Consider the following 18,154-nt stretch of genomic DNA (forward strand, 5'->3'; position numbering starts at 1 on the left):
AAAGATTTACAAGGATGTTGCCAGGGTTGGAGGATTTGAGCTATAGGGAGAGGCTGAACAGGCTGGGGCTGTTTTCCCTGGAGCGTCGGAGTCTGAGGGGTGACCTTATAGAGGTTTTCAAAATCAGAGGCATGGATAGGATTTTTCCTGGAGTGGGGGAGTCCAGAACTAGAGGGCATAGTTTTAGGATGAGAGGGGAAAGATAGAAGAGACCTAAGGGGCAGAAGGTGGTACGTGTATGGAATGAGCTGCCAGAGGAAGTGGTGGAGGCTAGTACAATTGCAACATTTAAAAGGCATTTGGATGGGTATATGAATAGGAAGGGTTTGGAGGGATATGGGCCGGATGCTGGCAGGTGCGACTAGATTGGGTTGGGATATCTGGTTGGTATGGATGGGTTGGACCGAAGGGTCTGTTTCCATGCTGTACATCTCTATGACTCCATGAGATACATTCGGACCTGCTGAGTTTCTCCAGCATTTTGTTTTAGTTTAAGTATACATGGAGCTTCATCCATTTTAGAACTCTACTTTCTAAATAATAATAATAAATCAAGAAAGCTTAACCTAAATCAATGACCCAAATAATTCTATACTGTATAGATCTGTATTTGAAACCTGCATAGCTACAACAAATTACAACATGATTTTTTTTTCCACTCCCATTATTGGGATCGAAGTGTTTTGGCAGTTCATTTACTGACCATCACTAATTACCTCTCAAAAAGGGGTGAGCTATCACCCTAAAACACTGCAGTCCATGTCCTGGAGGTAGACACACACAGTGCTGTAAAGGACGGGAAATACCTTAGGATGCACCTTTTGGGAAAGTTTGAGGTTGTACTTCAAACTGCAAATTATCTTTTGGACAAGAATTTGTTATTGAGACAGAAGATAACAATTTAATTTGTCTGAGGCTCTTACCAGTTTCTTCCTAGGCCCAGATTCCATATAGTATGCGTATGGATATGTATATTGCAAAGTGTATCGACACTAGAGGAAGGAAAACAAAGAAAGAAATTATTGCAGAAGATGTATATTCAAACGTTGTCTTACATCAACTTAAGAAAAATTATGCTTTGGTGGCGAAAGATGGAGAAGGATAAATTACTATTTTTCTCCAAGTGCAATCCAGACAGCTGACATATGGTAAGACTGCAACAGGCAGAGCTTGTTTTGACTTTAATATTAGATGATTCCAAGTTGAAACAATATCCCACGGACAATGCCAATAAGTACTAAGTGAATATGAATAACTCCTATTTTTATCAAAGTTCTCTCGTGTGATAGCTTGCCTTTACAGGTTAACTGGAAGGTCCTAAGTGAATGGACCTTCTCACTCAACTGGCTAGTGTTAGGCGGCTGGTGATAGCATCAACTGCCACAAGCTAACTCCAAAGATTAGACGAGCATAGCTGCTCAAATAAGGAACAAAGAAGTTTGATTGTTGGCAGGATTGTTGTCAGATGCATGTGATAAAATAAGTCAAAATAAATATGGATTAGATTACTTACAGTGTGGAAACAGGCCCTTCGGCCCAACAAGTCCACACTGCCCCGCCGAAGCGCAACCCACCCATACCCCTACATCTACCCCTTACCTAACACTACGGGCAATTTAGCATGGCCAATTCACCTGACCTGCACATCTTTGGACTGTGGGAGGAAACTGGAGCACCCGGAGGAAACCCACGCAGACACGGGGAAGAATGTGCAAACTCCACACAGTCAGTCGCCTGAGGCGGGAATTGAACCCGGGTCTCTGGCGCTGTGAGGCAGCAGTGCTAACCACAGTGCCACCCACGGTGGCACTGTGGCACGCAGAGAGAAAATGGGGATGACTATTAAATCTATACATCCCAAAGATGGAATAGTCCCATTTCTCCTCAAAATCACACTACCCAAAGATTATTTAAATTACTGATCACCTTGGGGTTCGTCTGTCAAAATAAAATGATGGAGGAGCAACTTGAACTGACTTGATAAAGGGAGAGTTTGATTAAAAAATACACAATAAAGGTATTTTCCTTACCAGCAACACTAGAACTAGGAGACGTAAATATAAGCTTGTCCCTAATTAAACCAATAAGAAATTCAGGAGTAACATTTTAATCCAGACAGCAGTGAGAATGTGGAATCTACTTACTCTCAAAAATAGTTTAGGCAACTAGAATAGATTCAGATATAAAAAGATATGATAAACATACAGATGAAAGGAATATATACATACATTGACGGGATTAGAAAAAAAGGAGAGGCTCTTGTTGAGCGTTGACATGGGTAAAGCCTGTTTGCCCTACAGTGTTTCTGCGCAGCAAATACTTCACACCTTTATACTTTTCCGTCCTAAAAATATTTCACTGACCACTCAATGTGGAAAATATTGCATAATTCAATGATAAAGTCAATAATGCTCTTTTTTTCTACAAAATATCAATTACTACAAAGCAATGCTTTGCACAATATAATAATATAACTACGCAAATGATTCTACATTTTTCACAAAGTTTCCAAAGTGCTTGCACTGATCAACGTATACGGTCTCCAATTCAGATATTGATTAAAAACATGTTATTGCCTCAAATGATCAAACTTTCTTACTTTTATTAAAAAGCAAGCACATGGCTGATTTCAAACATTCGAGATGCTAGAAATAAATGACATAATTTGATAGCCAAGTCGACCAAGAATATTTATTTAAAGTAGAAGTTAAGGCTTGCTCTTAGTATAAATCAATGAAGGTAGGCCAAGTTAAAGCAAGTTCAAACTCTGACAAAGAGTTTAGCCTGTGCCTATTTTTAAGGTCAATTGCCTTACTTAGCCTGGTTGTTCTTTATTAATGACTGATGGAATTGGATTTAATCCAACATTCTACACAAGTTTCTGATGCAAGGGGAAACCAGAGACACTTGGCACAGCAAGGGCAGAGTGCAAAAGAATTCCACTCTGAAGTTACTAGTCACACATTTCTGAAAAGAGTGCTGCAAATGCGCTCAGGAAGTTTTGAATCAACTCGTCTTGTCAGATGTGATGGTGCAGGACTAAATTCAAAGGACACAGAGTAAGAAAGCTGTGTTCTCAACAGATAGTTTTCATCCACTCTTTTGCAGGAGATTAACTTCAATTTGCAGGAATTCTATTGTAAAGAAAGTTTTATATAGCGAGATTTTAAAAATAGTTATTGACATAACAGATGTTTAGTTATAATACAAGGTGTTATACATACAAGAGTAATGGAAAGAGAAAATAAATCACAAATCTAGTAATTTTCTGTTGAGTTTTCCTAATCTCATGGAACATTTTTTTGTTCTGTACATCATTGCTTACTATGATCTGCCTGTACTGCTTGCAAACAAAAAGCTTTTCACTGTACTTCAGTTCACATGAAAATAAATAAATCAGAGAATTTACAAAAGCCTGTCAATTCATCTACAAACTGAACAAGCAACCTTAAACAATCATACACTGACTTGAACCTCTAGATTGGCCTAAGCAGTAGCTTGTTACTGACAACCAGTTGCACACCAACAGAAATCAGGCCTGCAGCATTTAAAGAACTCAAGTTCAGATATTTTAACAAAGGAGAACGAGGAATGGACTTGTGATACAAGGCTTTAGTCCTTGTAAACCAGAACGGTCTCTGATCCAGAGAACAGTAGTGCATGAAAATTACTTCTTACTGACTGAAGAAAATATTCCCATTCATTTGTTAAAAGGCATGTGTCAGAAGATATCTAACTGGTTACATTTCATTCTCAGCATGAGGGATATGCTGTGTTTTCAGCGAGTGGGCAGGAGAGATTGGATTCAGTTGGAACTCTGCAGATGTACTAATTAAAAATAAGATGACCAACTGTAGACGATCAGCCAAAGAATATAACGTCAAAATTACCAAGTCACAGAGTGGTTCAACTGTTAAAGCTGACAAGCCAACCACAAATATGTCAGGCTTCCCAAACAGATGGCAGACAATATCTGCCTCACTTTCTTTCACCTCTGATGAGAACATCAATACACTGGCTGCATTTCTTTTGAATGTTCTAGTGTACCAGTCAGTGTCTTAAAAAAAGACTCACCTTCCAGAATCAGCAACACATTTATTCTGTGAACCTGGTCGTGCAAACGTGTTCCAATGTTTTCTGTTTCTGACCCATGCAAACTTCATCTCCACCCTTGGAGCCAGTCACTCAAGCTGGTATATAGCAGCAAGTTATTTAATCACACTAGTACTACAGCCAGACATAACCTTCTGCACACCCTAAGCCCCTTTTTCCTTAAGCAAGGGACAGTCCATTACCATTAATGCCCAACAAAAGAAACAATCAACTAACCACAGCAACAAGTCATAATACATCTGGGGGAAAAAATCCTTTTGAATATCTGAGATTCTTAAACCTGATCAGGCTTGAACACAATCTTACAGTACTTAGAAATTCCCCAAGTAGGAATATACAAAAATTGCACACCTCACCTCTATTCTAATTTCATGGTAATGAATAGGCAGAAAATCAGTATGACTAATCCAAATACTTTTGCAGCCATTTAAAAGGCAGTTATTGCTGCACTTCACCATATAAGTAGAATTAAATATTTGCATGTTACACAATATAATAGTCAAGCCATTATATTGATTATTAATATAATATACATGAACCAAAACACATGAACCAAATATGTTTAAATAATGCTTACACTGGTAAAACAGCGGATGCTTCAACAAGGGGTAGGAGGGAGAGAATTATCTCCATGGAAAGTTGAGGTAGATGGGCAAAATAGCATGTTGTCAGCTACATTGATTTTATGGTCAATTCCCAGCACACCAAGATTAGACCGTAACGAGAAGTGCCTTTTTTTCATATCTTAAATCTGAGCAGCAACCCAGCCAAACATGGGGATATGATTTCCTCAGTTATATTCATTTAAAGCTGCAATCTAATTATCCAGCGTACATTGTTAATTTTGTGTTCACCAGACGCACGCACGTAGAAACGTTCCAACAAAGTGACAAGATAATCAAATGAAATCCTTGGATAAGACTAATTCAGCATACAGGTCACAAATCTGGGATAATCCCATTGTGTCTGATCAAACACGTGACCACGATTTAGAAGAGCACAACAACACTCACTCACACAGCACTTTGAACATAATAAATATTTCCAAGGCACTTCACAAGCACTGTCAAACCAAATTTGATCAGCTACAGAAACAGATACGAAAACAAAAAATAAAATAGGTTAAGTACACCTTGCAGGAGAAAGCAGAATCAAGGCAGAGAGGAGAGAATGCCACAGCTTGGAGTCTAACCAGATGAGGGTACCACTACCAATGGTTGAATGACGAAACTCAGACACACCAGGGGCATAGGCATTTTGGAGGATTGTCCAGTAACAGCTGCAGGAGGTCACACGATTAGAGAAGTCTGAATCAAGGCTCTTCCCTATTCCTATTTGCCTTGATGATTCCAATAGGTGACAAATTAGGACTGAACTTTAAGAACAAAAGCAATACAGTGAAGCCACTGTAGAGCCCTGTTAACTCAGTTTAATTTGTATTTTCAAGAGAACTTGGCCATCTTTCAGAACTAGTCTATGCCCCAGTTTTATCAGCCTGTTAGCATAGATGATCAACTCAATGAACAGAAAATACCTTGGCAAGGAGCTTGGCAGCATTTTGCAAATACTGCCAATCAATCCATGTTCCCAGATTGTTCATAACTCGTTCTTGGATTTTCTCTTGAATCCTCTGGTATGTCTGTGCTTCTAGCTGCAGGCTCTTATTGTGATTTTCCCACTGAAAAGAATAAATGAGACAGAAAAAAGTGAAGGGTAAGCTCATATACATGTTACAAAATCCCAACATCAGGCTAACAAAATACTTCCACATTGACAGGATTCCAGAAAATATTCACTTGATTTCTATTCCTTTCTTCCAGGGGGCCATTAAAGGAGTTCCATACTTGGCACTGACTGTAATTCAAACACCTACTTCCTAAATAATGAGTGCAATAATTTAAATGGCAAACGAAGCAGAGAGTGACTGTGCAAAAATTAATGCTTAAAACAAAGGGTCAGGTGTGGTCTCAAGTTTGTCTAGTTAAACAGCTAACACTCTATGTGAACTGAATGTGATCAATGTTTATTCGAGGCTGCAGGCAGGATCGCAATCATCAAGAGGTAGAAATTTCAATGGTAGTGGAAAGAAAAATTAATGTTTCTAACATCTACCCAGGAAATATAGCTCTTACCCTTTCAAAGTAGAATAAGTATTTCTTCAAAGCTTCCCTGGCCTGTGCCTGCTGGCTCTGGTTCACAATGTCAGGGTTCTCTTTGTACCGACTGCACTCATAGTACTCGCTTCCATGGGTTTTCCAATCTCCCAGGCACATCCAACAAAAATCTGAACAGAAATTGACAATTTTATAATGGAAAGCTTGGCGTGGTAAATTTATTTTCTGCAGAAATTTCTTCACACAGAGGGTAGTGAGCCTGTGGAATTCTCTGCCACAGAGAACTGTTGATGCCCAAACATTGAATGTTTGAGGGGAGGAGCTAGGTATAGTTCTTAAGGTTAAATGGATCAAAGGATAGAAGAGAGAAAACAGGAACTGATCAGCTATTAGCGTTTGAATGGCACAGCAGGCTTTAAGGATTGAATGGCCTAATCCTGCTACAGTTTTCAATCTCAGTAATACCTAACATGCTTAGAGCTGGCAACTCAATTATTTACCTGCTGCAGAATTGTGTGAAGTTCAATGCTTCAAGTACCAACTCCAAAGAATAGCTAAAACGCACAACCTGGATCAACTGCTAAATGTCTTATCTACTGAGGAACAATCAAAATATTAAATTCCAAGTTCAACCTATTAGCATTCACCACAGAAGCAGTAGCAGGAACACCACAACAATTCTCAGCACTTCTGCACTGTCAAAAAATCTTAGCTCTACAAAGACTACACACAGTCAACCTTTGCCCACACTGTATACCAATTTCATCCAGTTTAAGCTTCTATGTTTAAAATGGAAACAACCAATACACCATAACCACAACAGGGAAAATCTACAAGCTAAAGTGAATCTACAAGTGTCAGTCCCTATTATAAGTGCATACAGCAGTAACATGCAGCTTTCCGCTGGGATTTTGTAATGGTAATGCCACTGACCATCATGAAGAGATAATTAAGTTTTCTCTTGAGATGATCATTGACCAGCACGTTCAAGGCATGAATGTTATGTGCTACTCAGTAGTTCAAACCACGTCCTGCTGCATTTGGAAATGAGCTGCTTCAATATCAAGTCGCCACAAGTTGTGTCAAAGATTGTGCAACTTCATGAAAATTCCAACTCCCTTATCTCATTATGAAGGAAAAGGTCATTGATAAAGCTAAATAGAACTCTGAGAAACTCCTCAAGTGATGTCTCAGGACTAATATGATTACACACCAACAATCACAACTATCCTCCTTTGTACCAAGTATTACTCCAAACAGGAGAGAGCAACCCCCACCCCCACCCCACCCTGCCAGATTCCTATTAACTCCTGTTTTGCTAGGGGCTCTCGATGGCATACATGGTCAAATACAGACTTGAGCATCAATTTTCATATCACCTCTAAAGTTCAGCTCTTTTGTCCATGTTAGGAACAGGGCTGTAATAAAGTTAGGGATTGACTGACCCTGGCAAAAACTAGGAGAAAGTGAGGACTTGAGATGCTGGAGATCAGAGCTGAAAATGTGTTGCTGGAAAAGCGCAGCAGGTCAGGCAGCATCCAAGGAGCAGGAGAATCGACATTTCGGGCATGAGCCCATGAAGAAGGGCTCATGCCCGAAACGTTGATTCTCCTGCTCCTTGGATGCTGCCTGACCTACTGCGCTTTTCCAGCAACACATTTTCAGCCCTGGAAAAAACTGAGAAACAATTAACACGCTTTTGCTGAACAAATATTGTTATTCCAGTTCCATCAACAACACCTTCTATCACCTTTTGGATGGTCAACACAAAACCAACAGGGTTAGGGCAGTAATTGACTCGACTGGATCTGCCCTGGTTTTTTTTGGAAATGAAACATACCTGAGCAATGTTTCCAACATCAATGTTGCAGTTGTATCGGAATAACTTGGCTAAGAGTGAGTCTTGTTCTGGAGCAAATGTTTTCAGTATTAATGCAGGACTTTGCCAAGCCCTAAAACCTTTGGGTGCAATTGAGGATACAGTACAGAGCTTCATCCCAAAGAAAAGAAAGATTATCTGGGGTGGGTGGGTGGGGGGATTAGACAGCCATGGCTGACACAGGAAGTCAGGAAATAGATCAAAGAAAAAAGTGAGAGCCTATAAAGTGGCTAAGAGCACAGGGAAATCAGAAGATTGGGAAGGCTACAAAAACAAACAGAGGATACAAAGAGAGAAATCAGGAAGGTGGGGATCAAATATGAAGGCAAGCTTGCCGGTAATATTACAAATTATAGTAAAAGTTTCTTTCAATAAATAAGGAACGAACAAGAGGCAAAAGTAGATACTGGGCAGCTCCAATTTGATGCTGGAAGGCTAGTGATGGGATATAAGGAAATAGCTGAAGAACTTAATAAGTACTTTGTGTCAGTCTTCACAGTGGAAGACATGAGTATTTTTCCCAATCTCCTGGCCCCGATGGGCTACATCCTAGAGTTCTGAGGAAACAGCAGAGGCATTGGTTGTGATCTTTCAAAAGTCATTGGAGTCAGGGAAAGTCCCAGATGATTGGAAATTCGCTGTTGTAACCCCTTTGCTCAAGAAAGGATCAAGTCAGAACATAGAAAATTATAGGCCAATTAGCCTAACCTCGATAGTTGGTAAAATTCTAGAATCCATCGTTAAGAATGGGATTTTTAAATTCTTGGAAGTGCAGGGTCAGATTAGAACAGGTCAGCATGGATTTACTAAGAGGAGGTCATGCCTGACAAACTTGTTAGAATTCTTTGAAGAGGTAACAAGTAGGTGAGACCAGAGAAAACCAATGGATGTTATCTATCTAGACTTCCAAAAGGCCTCTGATAAGGTGCCTCATGGGAGGCTGCAGAGTAAGGTGAGGGCCCATGGTTTTCGAGGTGAGCTACTGGCATGGATTGAGGATTAGATGTCTGACAGAAGGCAGAGAGTTGGGATAATAGGTTCTTTTACGAAATGGTAGCCGGTGACAAGTGGGGTCCCGCAGGGTTCAGTGTTGGGGCCGCAGCTGTTCACTTTATATGTTAATGATCTGGATGAAGGGACTGGGGGCATTCTGGTGAAATTTGTCGATGATATGAAGTTAGGTGGATAGGCAGGTCGTACTGAGGAGGTGGGGAGGCTGCAGAAAGATTTAGACAGTTTAGGAGAGTAGTCCAGGAAATGCCTGATGAAATTCAACGTGAGCAAATGAGAGGTCTTGCACTTTGGAAAAAAGAATACAGGCATGGACTATTTTATAAATAGTTGGAAAATTCATAAATCCAAAGTACAAAGGGATCCGGGAGTGCTCTAAAGGTTAATTTGCAGGATGAGTCTGTGATTAAGAAAGCAAATGGAATGCTGTCATTTATCTCAAGAGGGCTGGAATATAAAAGCAGTGATGTGCTTCTGAGACTTTATGAGCCTCTAGTTAGACCCGATTTAGAACATTGTGTCCAATTTTGGGCCCCACACCTCAGGAAGGACATACTGGCACTGGAGTGTGTCCAGCAGAGATTCACACAGATGATCCCTTGAATGATAGGCCTAGCATACAATGAATGGCTGAAGAGTTAGAAAGTTGAGGGGAGATCTAATAGAAACTTACAAGATAATACATGGCTTAGAAAGGGTGGACGCTGGGAAGTTGTTTCCGTCAGGCGGGGATACTAGGGCCCATGGGCACAGCCTTGGAATTAGAGGGGGTCAATTTAGAACGGAAATGAGGAGACATTTCTTCAACCAGAGAGTGGTGGGCCTGTGGAATTCATTGCCAGGGAGCGCAGCAGAGGCCGGGATGTTAAATGTCTTTAAGGCAGAGATTGATAAATTCTTGATCTCGCAAGGAATTAAGAGCTAAGGGGAGAGTGTAGGTAAGTGGAGTTGAAATGCCCATCAACCATGATTAAATGACGGACTAGATTCAATGGGTCAAATGGCCTTAACTTCCACTCCTATGTCTTATGGTCTTTGCAACATCCAATGCCTTTAGATGCTTCTTGATATCACATAGAATGAATTGAACTGGCTGAAGACTAGCATTTGTGATGCTGAAGGCTTGAGGAAGATGATGATGGTATCTGGAATATGGTCTGCAAGTTGTGATTCTGTGCCCCTAAAGGCTAGTGAACCAGCTGTTTTTTAATAATAATTCACAATGATTTCCTGGTTACCATTAGATTAGCTTTTAATTCCAGACGTATTAACCAAATGCAAATATCACCATTTGTGATCAAAATCCATACCAGCAAACCCTGGAGTTCTGGATTACTAGTTCAGTGACATTACCACGAAGTTGCAACCTTCCCAGAGTGTGAGCATATATGAAACAGAAATTAAATCAAGAAGCATATAAGCTGCAGACTGTATCAATATTAAATGCAAAAAAAAAACAATAACGCCCTACCTCCTTCACAAATAATACCACACAATTTCTTACTTTCTATCAGATATATAAACATTTCATTCAGAAATGGTCATTTCCATATAATTGCATTCCCACAGTAATGTCCTGGGGTATCAGACAACAAAAAAATGCATTCTTCCCATGTGAAATGTAACGTACACTTAAGAGCAAAGTTCTTGCTTCTGCACTACCTAGTCAATTGATTAACTCAGACGTTTCGAACATCACATTAATAAACTGTTATGGGTTCAATCTCCATAATGGCCAAGGAAGTCTTGGGCAGCACAGTGACTCAGTGGTTAGCACGCTACCTCACCGTGCCAGGGACCCAAGTTTGATTCCAGCCTTGGGTGACTGTATGAAGTTTGCAAATTCGCCCTGCGTCTGTGTGGGTTTCTGCTAGGTGCTCTGGTTTCTTCCCACAGTCCAAGGACATGCAGATTATGTGGATTAGCCGTGGTAAAAACCCTGTGTGGGGTTACAGGGATATGGTGGAGGTCTAAGTCTGGATGGGATGCTCTGCAGAGGGTCAACACAGACTCAATGGGCCAAATGGCCACTTTCCACACTGTCCCGATTCCATATTCTAACTGCACATTCTCAGCCCATATCTGTCATCAATGAAAAACCACTGACTGGGCACATGTAGTTCCAGATATGCATTCCCACAGCAGAGTGTGAGAAATATAACTTTCAACATAACGTTCAAATTTTTTTACTCACCATGCTTGCATTTTGAGCATTGCTGAAACAGAGAATTAAAACCATTTGATCAGTATCAAAGCGGGTCTACAGAACAGTGGACTATCTCTGAAAACACAATGAATTATGCTTCATTCTCTCACCATGTGATTGCACCCTCCATTTTTCTCAATGCAAATATTGCACTTTGGACACTGCAAGATTGGGAAAAAAAAATTAAAATAAATTCAACAATCAAAAAGTTAATGCACCAAACAGCTTTATGTTTAGCAACACTTCTAACAGTGTTAAAGTTCACAATTCTTACAGTTTGGTTTTTATTGTTGATGCTTTAAAAATTTCAACTTGACTTGTCAAGATTAGAAAACTACTCTGGATGAGTTGACTTGTCTGAGCAGTGCAATGGATCTCAATAACATTACCATTGACCCACATGTTTTAGCTTATTTCAGATACATCATTAACATCTGTTGTGTTGCATCAGTAGCTAATCTGCTGTGGACAAATTGACAGCTAAATATAGTGCAGCTTGACATGTACCAAAAAGCTATTCATGGATTTCCAATGGAAATAGTGTGCAATGCATTTCACAAGGGACTGATGTTATAAATATTTTTTCCAACAATTTCTTTTCATATCCTGGATTTGTTTTTGAAGAGGGGCCAGGGACTCCACGCTGACATCCCAGCCAATATTTATCCTTCAATCAAGATAATTGAAGCAAACAATAGGGTCATTATTGCACTGTTATTTGTGACTTGGATGTGCCAGTGTTGGACTGGGTTGGACAGAGTTATAAATCACATAAAACCAGGTTATAGTACAACAGGTTTATTTGGAAGCACTAGCTTTTGAAGCGCTGCTCTTTCATCAGTGGTTGCGTGAAGAAGCAGCAATGCTTTGAAAGCTAGTGCTACAGTAAAGGCAAGTTGTGGTCATATGACTGGAACATTTGCACTTTAGTTAAAGAATCATTATGGCACAGGTAGTGGCCATTTGGCCCATCATGCCTGCATCAGCTCTTCAAATGAGTATCATTGCCTCATGCCAATCTCCTTTTTGCCCATACCCTTGCACACTTTTTTTAATGCAAATAATCAATGTCCTCCTGAATGTCTCAACTGAACCTACCCCTACTACATTTCCAGCCTGTGCAGTCCTTAACCTAACTGCTCACAGTAAGAATTTTTTTCCTCACATCACCCTTGTTTCTCTCGCACATTATGTTAAATCTATGCCTGTGTATTCTTGTTCCTTTTAAGAGCAGGAACAGCTTTTCCTTATTTACTGTATTCAGCCTGCTTGTGATTTTGCAAGCCTGTATCAAATTTAGTCTCAGCCTTCGTCTCTCAAAAAAGCATGGTAAATGGCAAAAACAAACCCAAAAGCACATAGCCCTAAGAAATTGGTATCAGAGACCTTGTGTTTACACTATCTTTTCCATCCCCAGAACATCACAACTTCACAGCTAATTAATTACTTCTGAACTATCACCAGTTTTGAGAACGACAGCAACAAAATCTCTCAAACTCAAGCAGGCTAAATCACCAGGAAAATCAGACACTCAAAGTTCACCAATTCATACTGCTCCGGAACCTACTAATGGTCACCAGTGAAAGTGCATTAACTAGACCTATGAGCATTTATTGCCCTATAGTACATGACAAGCAATTAGTAATTGATGAGGCACACAAATTGCCTGATCAAACATGCCATGACTTCTTTTACAACTACCAGATTAAGACCTCATTTTTAAAAAGACACCTCTGATAAATTATTTCCTCAGTATTACACTGAAGTGTCTGCCTCAATTATGTAAGCAAGTCCTGGAAAATACCTCAATCTGCAACTATGAAACTTGAAATAGAAGGTCTAATAGCTGATCAAAGCCATAATTGGAAAATGACAATGACTTGGGAACGCAGTGTACACAACAAGGTGTGATTTTTGTCTTATGTAGAATTAAAATTATAAAAATTGTACAGCTTTAACACAAAATAGCAAAAATCTATATCGGAATATTGTAATTGTAAATATGCCTTTAACAGTCTTTTATTGGGAAGTGGTTGGCAATTTGAGATTTTTATCCCTACACTAAAGACACTATTACATGCATCATCATTAGGTTCATGATGTAAGTGAAATCCAATACCATGCAAATAAAAAGGAGTGCCAAAGAACACTGACCTAAGCATAATGGTGTTCTGATTGCTCATCCACATAAAATGTTTATTTAGAGAATGACACATTTGCATAACTGCATCACACCTATAAAAACAATAATCAGTTGCGCTGTCACTATTACAAGTACTAACATGTCAGTTGAGATTTGTTTAATGAATCAAATTTAATTTCCTACAGCTACCACAATGGGATTTGAATTTATGCCTCTGAATCAGTCCTCCAACCACGCAACCATATGCTGTAGTTCCTGGTGATGGCAGCAGCCTGTGTTTTTGAACCAGTGCCATTTCCATGATGGGCACCAAACAGAGAACTGCAGTATTTTCACACTGAGACGCTCAAGAAACATGAGAACAAGAGCAAAACTTGATAAGAGAATTTGGAGGAAATCATGCTCCCACAACAGCCGTCTGTGATCCTTCTTGGGGTATAGGTAAAGTAGTCAGGAGAGGCTGCAAATTTTGATGAGTGGTTATGGCATATCCTGCAGCTACAGTCCGCCAACAATAGATTAATAACAAATTATTAATCCGTTTAGTTTATTTCAGGTACCTGGATATATTCCAGTCAACATTTTAGTAAATAAAGAATTAACGTGTTGCCAGAGATTAGAAGGTGAGCCAATGGCCGAATGATATTATTGCTGGATTGTAAATCCAGAAACCCAGGAAATATTCCATGGTCCCAGATTCGAAACCTGCCACAGCAGATGGTGGAATTTGAATTGAATACAAAATCTATAATTATGAGTCTAATGATGACCATGCCAAAAAAAAACCCGTCTGGTTCACTAATGTCCTTTAGGGAACTGCCATCCTTACCTGGTTTGGCCTACATGTGATTCCAGACCCACAGCAATGTGGGTGACTCATAACGGTCTCTGGGATGGACAATAAATGCAATCTAGCCAGCAAAACCCTCATTCTGTGAATTAATTTTGAAAAGAAATTCAACTAAAGAAGCTTAAATTCACAGACCAACTCAGTTTACACAACAGGAACTGTGGTCAAAGTTTGTTGGTAATCTGAATTACCAAAAAGTGCAGTATCATGGACAGAAGGAGGTTTACGTCTACAAATGCAGAAACTTCCCCATTCACAAAAAAGGCACTAAAAGAGGAATTAACATTTACCTCAAAAAAAAAGAGACCTTGGAGTGCAGGTTCATAGCTCCTTGAAGGTGGAGTCGCAGGTAGATAGGATAGTGAAGGCGGCGTTTGGTATGCTTTCCTTTATTGGTCAGAGCATTGAGTACAGGAGTTGGGAGGTCATGTTGTGGCTGTACAGGACATTGGTTAGGCTACTGTTGGAATATTGTGTGCAATTTTGGTCTCCTTCCTTTCAGAAAGATGTTGTGAAACTTCAAAGGGTTCAGAAAAGATTTACAAGGATGTTGCCAGGGTTGGACTGTGTTCGTTCTAACTCTGAGCTTCCAACCTAGCTCCCTGAAAGCCTGTCTAACATCCTCGGCACTCCTCCTACCTATGTCGTTGGTGCCAATATGGACCACGACTTCGGGCTGCTCCCCCTCCCCCTCCAGGACCCGGAAAACACGATCAGAGACATATGATCATGGTGGTGCAGAAAGAGAAATAAAGCCACACTGCTGAGTGGGACTATCAGGGCTAAGGAAGGATGGAGCGGGTGCCACGGAGATAGCAGCCCCTGTGGAATGCTGACAGTGGAGGGGAGAGGAAGATGCATTTTGGTTAAAGCATCCTACTGGAGGTGGTGAAAATGACAAAAGATGATTTTTTGAAGGTGAAGACTAGTGGTGAGGAAAGTGTGGACAAGAGGAACCTCAAGCATTATTCTGGGAGAGAGGGGAAAGGTGAAGTCAGAAATGCAGGAAATGAGTTTGACATAGCTGAGAGCCCTGTCAACCACGGCATTTCTCCAGTACTTTGTGTTTATTGATTCCTTTTGTAACTGTTTCACAATGAGTCACAATTCGCTAGGCCCCTTCAAAGGACATTGAAATCTCAAATACATTGCTGTAAAATTACTCATGACAGACTGTGAAGTACTGACAGTGCCCCTTCCACTCAAGGACAGTGTACCAGGGCAGTTTTTAAAATGCTTTTGTTTCAACACAAATTCACTGACTAACTGAATACAATTTCATACTTGCTCTGGTACTGGTTAAAAAGCTGGTATCTGCAAAAGTGACCGTGAAGCACTTGAATTTTTGCAATCACAGACATGACTATGATCTCTCAAAAATCACGTAACTCTTCCCTGTTCTTAGGCCTGACAAGCCACTTAATTGTATCAAACTGCTGGGGGTCATAAGGGAGACACTTCTCAGAGCAACTGGGTGCAGTTGCTTGAGATATGAAACAGGGATTGAACAAAAGAATAATTAAACCAGTACCACAGCCAATACACAATTGTACTATATTGGTACATCCTTACATCTTTCGTATGCGCACTGATGTAATTTGCCGTCTCGGAATCATCAGCACATTTGGTGAGCCATTTTTTAATAGTGGTACAGTCAGTAGGAGCATGGTACATCTGTCGACACTTGAAGCTGAGAGAGAAGAAATGCTGGTTAGGATTCAAGTAATTACATTAATTCCAGATTAATTTAGATAGCAACTACATGGAGACATTTTTAATCGAATCTTTTTCAGGAGTTTTAGTGCAAAACCCAATCCAGAAATAGAGCTCACAAGTCATGTTGAGACTCCAGTGCAGCATTGAGCCATATGGTTCTTCTGATGATTCAGTGTGAACAAAGATCAGCCCTGCAGTAGTCAAATGAGGACTGGGGAGGTTTGATGTCCAACATTATTCTTTCAATTTTCATTCTTATGTACAAAACTGCACAGTGCAAGACAACAACAAAAATACCAACAATGATTGCAACTCACTGTACACAGAGTTAAAAGCAACAGAACAAGCCACGATTACAGTGCAACTTGTTTCAACAGTCCAAGCTATACTCTCGTGAAATGGACATGTCTTCAAAATTCTTATGAAAATGTAACCCCATTTCAGCTGATCAAAAAAATGTTCTGGCTTGCATTTCAGCACATAAGATTCATCCTACATGAAAAAGAACATTGCTTCATTTCCATTTATCTAACTAATTTATCTCCTGTAAAGACAATGCAGATATTGCTTAGTAATTAAAGCTCAGAAACAAGCACTCAGCCCAGCCAAATGTTATGGCTCAGAGGAGATGCCCTCCCACCATCCATCTTGAAGAAAATTACCATGTCATTCCAGCATTGCAGCAGGACACTTAGAGACATTCGAGGTAATCAGGCAAAGTTAATGTGATTTTGTGATGGGGAAACCATGTTTAATCAACCTAATTGATGTATTTGAAGAAATAACAGGTACCTTGGATGAAGGGGTACCAGTGTTGTACTGTACTTGGATTTTCAGAAGATTTTTGCTAAAGTTCCTCATCAAAGGCTATTATGTTAAAGGGGTTAACATATTGACATGAATAGATGACTGGTTATCTGAGAGCAGAGAAATGTAAATGAGTCATTTTTTGTTTGGCAAGATTAGGTGTGTCAATGGACCTAATACTGGGACCTCAATTTCTAACAATTTATATGAATGATTTGAATGAAAGAGCCAAAGATATGCTGGACAAATTTGCTGATTACACACAGATAGGTAGGAGTAATTTGTGAAAATGAAGTTAAGGAGGCCTCAGAAACATTCAGATAGATGATCTGAATGGACAAAAGATGAATATAATGTGAGAAAATAAGAGTTTGACCATTTCAGCAGGAAGAATGAAAAAGGAACATGTAACATAAATGGCGAGTTCAGAGATGCAGAGGGATCTGTATGCCCTGGTGCAAAAAATCACAAAAGGTTACCATTCAGGTAAACATGTAATTAGGAAAGCTAATAGAATGTAATAGCTTAAGGAAAGAATTGAACACAACAATAGGAAGGTTACACTTCAGTCATATTAGGGGATTGGTGAAACTACATCTGGAGCACTATATACAGTACCGGCCTCTTTTATTTATAAGGAAGGATGTAAATATGTTGCAAGCAATTCAGAAAAAGTTAACGAGATTAATACATGAAATGAGTAGGCAATCTTATGAGGAAAGGTTGGATAAGCTAGATTTATATTAACTGAGATTTGGAAGAGCAAGTCGTGACTTGATTGAAACAAATCCGAGGGATTCTGACAGGATGAATGTGGAAAAATTGCTTCCTCTTACGGGAAAATCTAGAAAACAAAATAAGGAGGCCTATCTATGACAGAGATGAGGAAAAGGATTTTAGAGTCATACAGATGTACAGCATGAAATCAGACCCTTCAGTCCAACTCGTACATGCCGACAAGATATCCCAACCCAATCTAGTCCCACCTGCCAGCGCCCGGCCCATATCTCTCCAAACCCTTCCTATTCATATACCCATCCAAATGCCTCTTAAATGTTGCAATTGTACCAGCCTCCACCACATCTACTGGCAGCTCATTCCGTATACGTACCACCCTCTGCGTGAAAAGGTTGCCCCTTAGGTCTCTTTTATATCTTTCCCCTCTCACCCTAAACCTATGCCCTCTCGTTCTGGACTCCTCGACCCCAGGGAAAAGACTTTGCCAATTTATCCTATCCATGCCCCTCATAATTTTGTAAACCTCTATAAGGTCAGCCCTCAGCCTCCGATGCTCCAGGGAAAACAGCCCCAGCCT

The 18,154-nt window shown here is 40.0% G+C and overlaps 1 protein-coding gene across 1 annotated transcript in view; it reads right to left on the reverse strand.

Moving 5' to 3' along the window:
* arih2 (ariadne homolog 2 (Drosophila)) overlaps positions 1 to 18,154 on the reverse strand; it is a 47,318-nt gene that overhangs the window by 10,973 nt on the left and 18,191 nt on the right. Inside the window, exons 5-10 of the mRNA XM_043707647.1 lie at positions 15,889 to 16,006; positions 11,434 to 11,484; positions 11,312 to 11,333; positions 6,246 to 6,397; positions 5,648 to 5,791; positions 924 to 992 (exon numbers count right to left, since the gene is read on the reverse strand). Of these exons, the coding sequence (XP_043563582.1) occupies positions 924 to 992; positions 5,648 to 5,791; positions 6,246 to 6,397; positions 11,312 to 11,333; positions 11,434 to 11,484; positions 15,889 to 16,006 (556 nt within the window). The remainder of the gene's footprint in view (positions 1 to 923; positions 993 to 5,647; positions 5,792 to 6,245; positions 6,398 to 11,311; positions 11,334 to 11,433; positions 11,485 to 15,888; positions 16,007 to 18,154) is intronic.

This window comes from Chiloscyllium plagiosum, chromosome 18 (genome assembly GCF_004010195.1).
Source record: "Chiloscyllium plagiosum isolate BGI_BamShark_2017 chromosome 18, ASM401019v2, whole genome shotgun sequence".
NCBI classification, from domain to species: Eukaryota; Metazoa; Chordata; class Chondrichthyes; order Orectolobiformes; family Hemiscylliidae; genus Chiloscyllium; species Chiloscyllium plagiosum.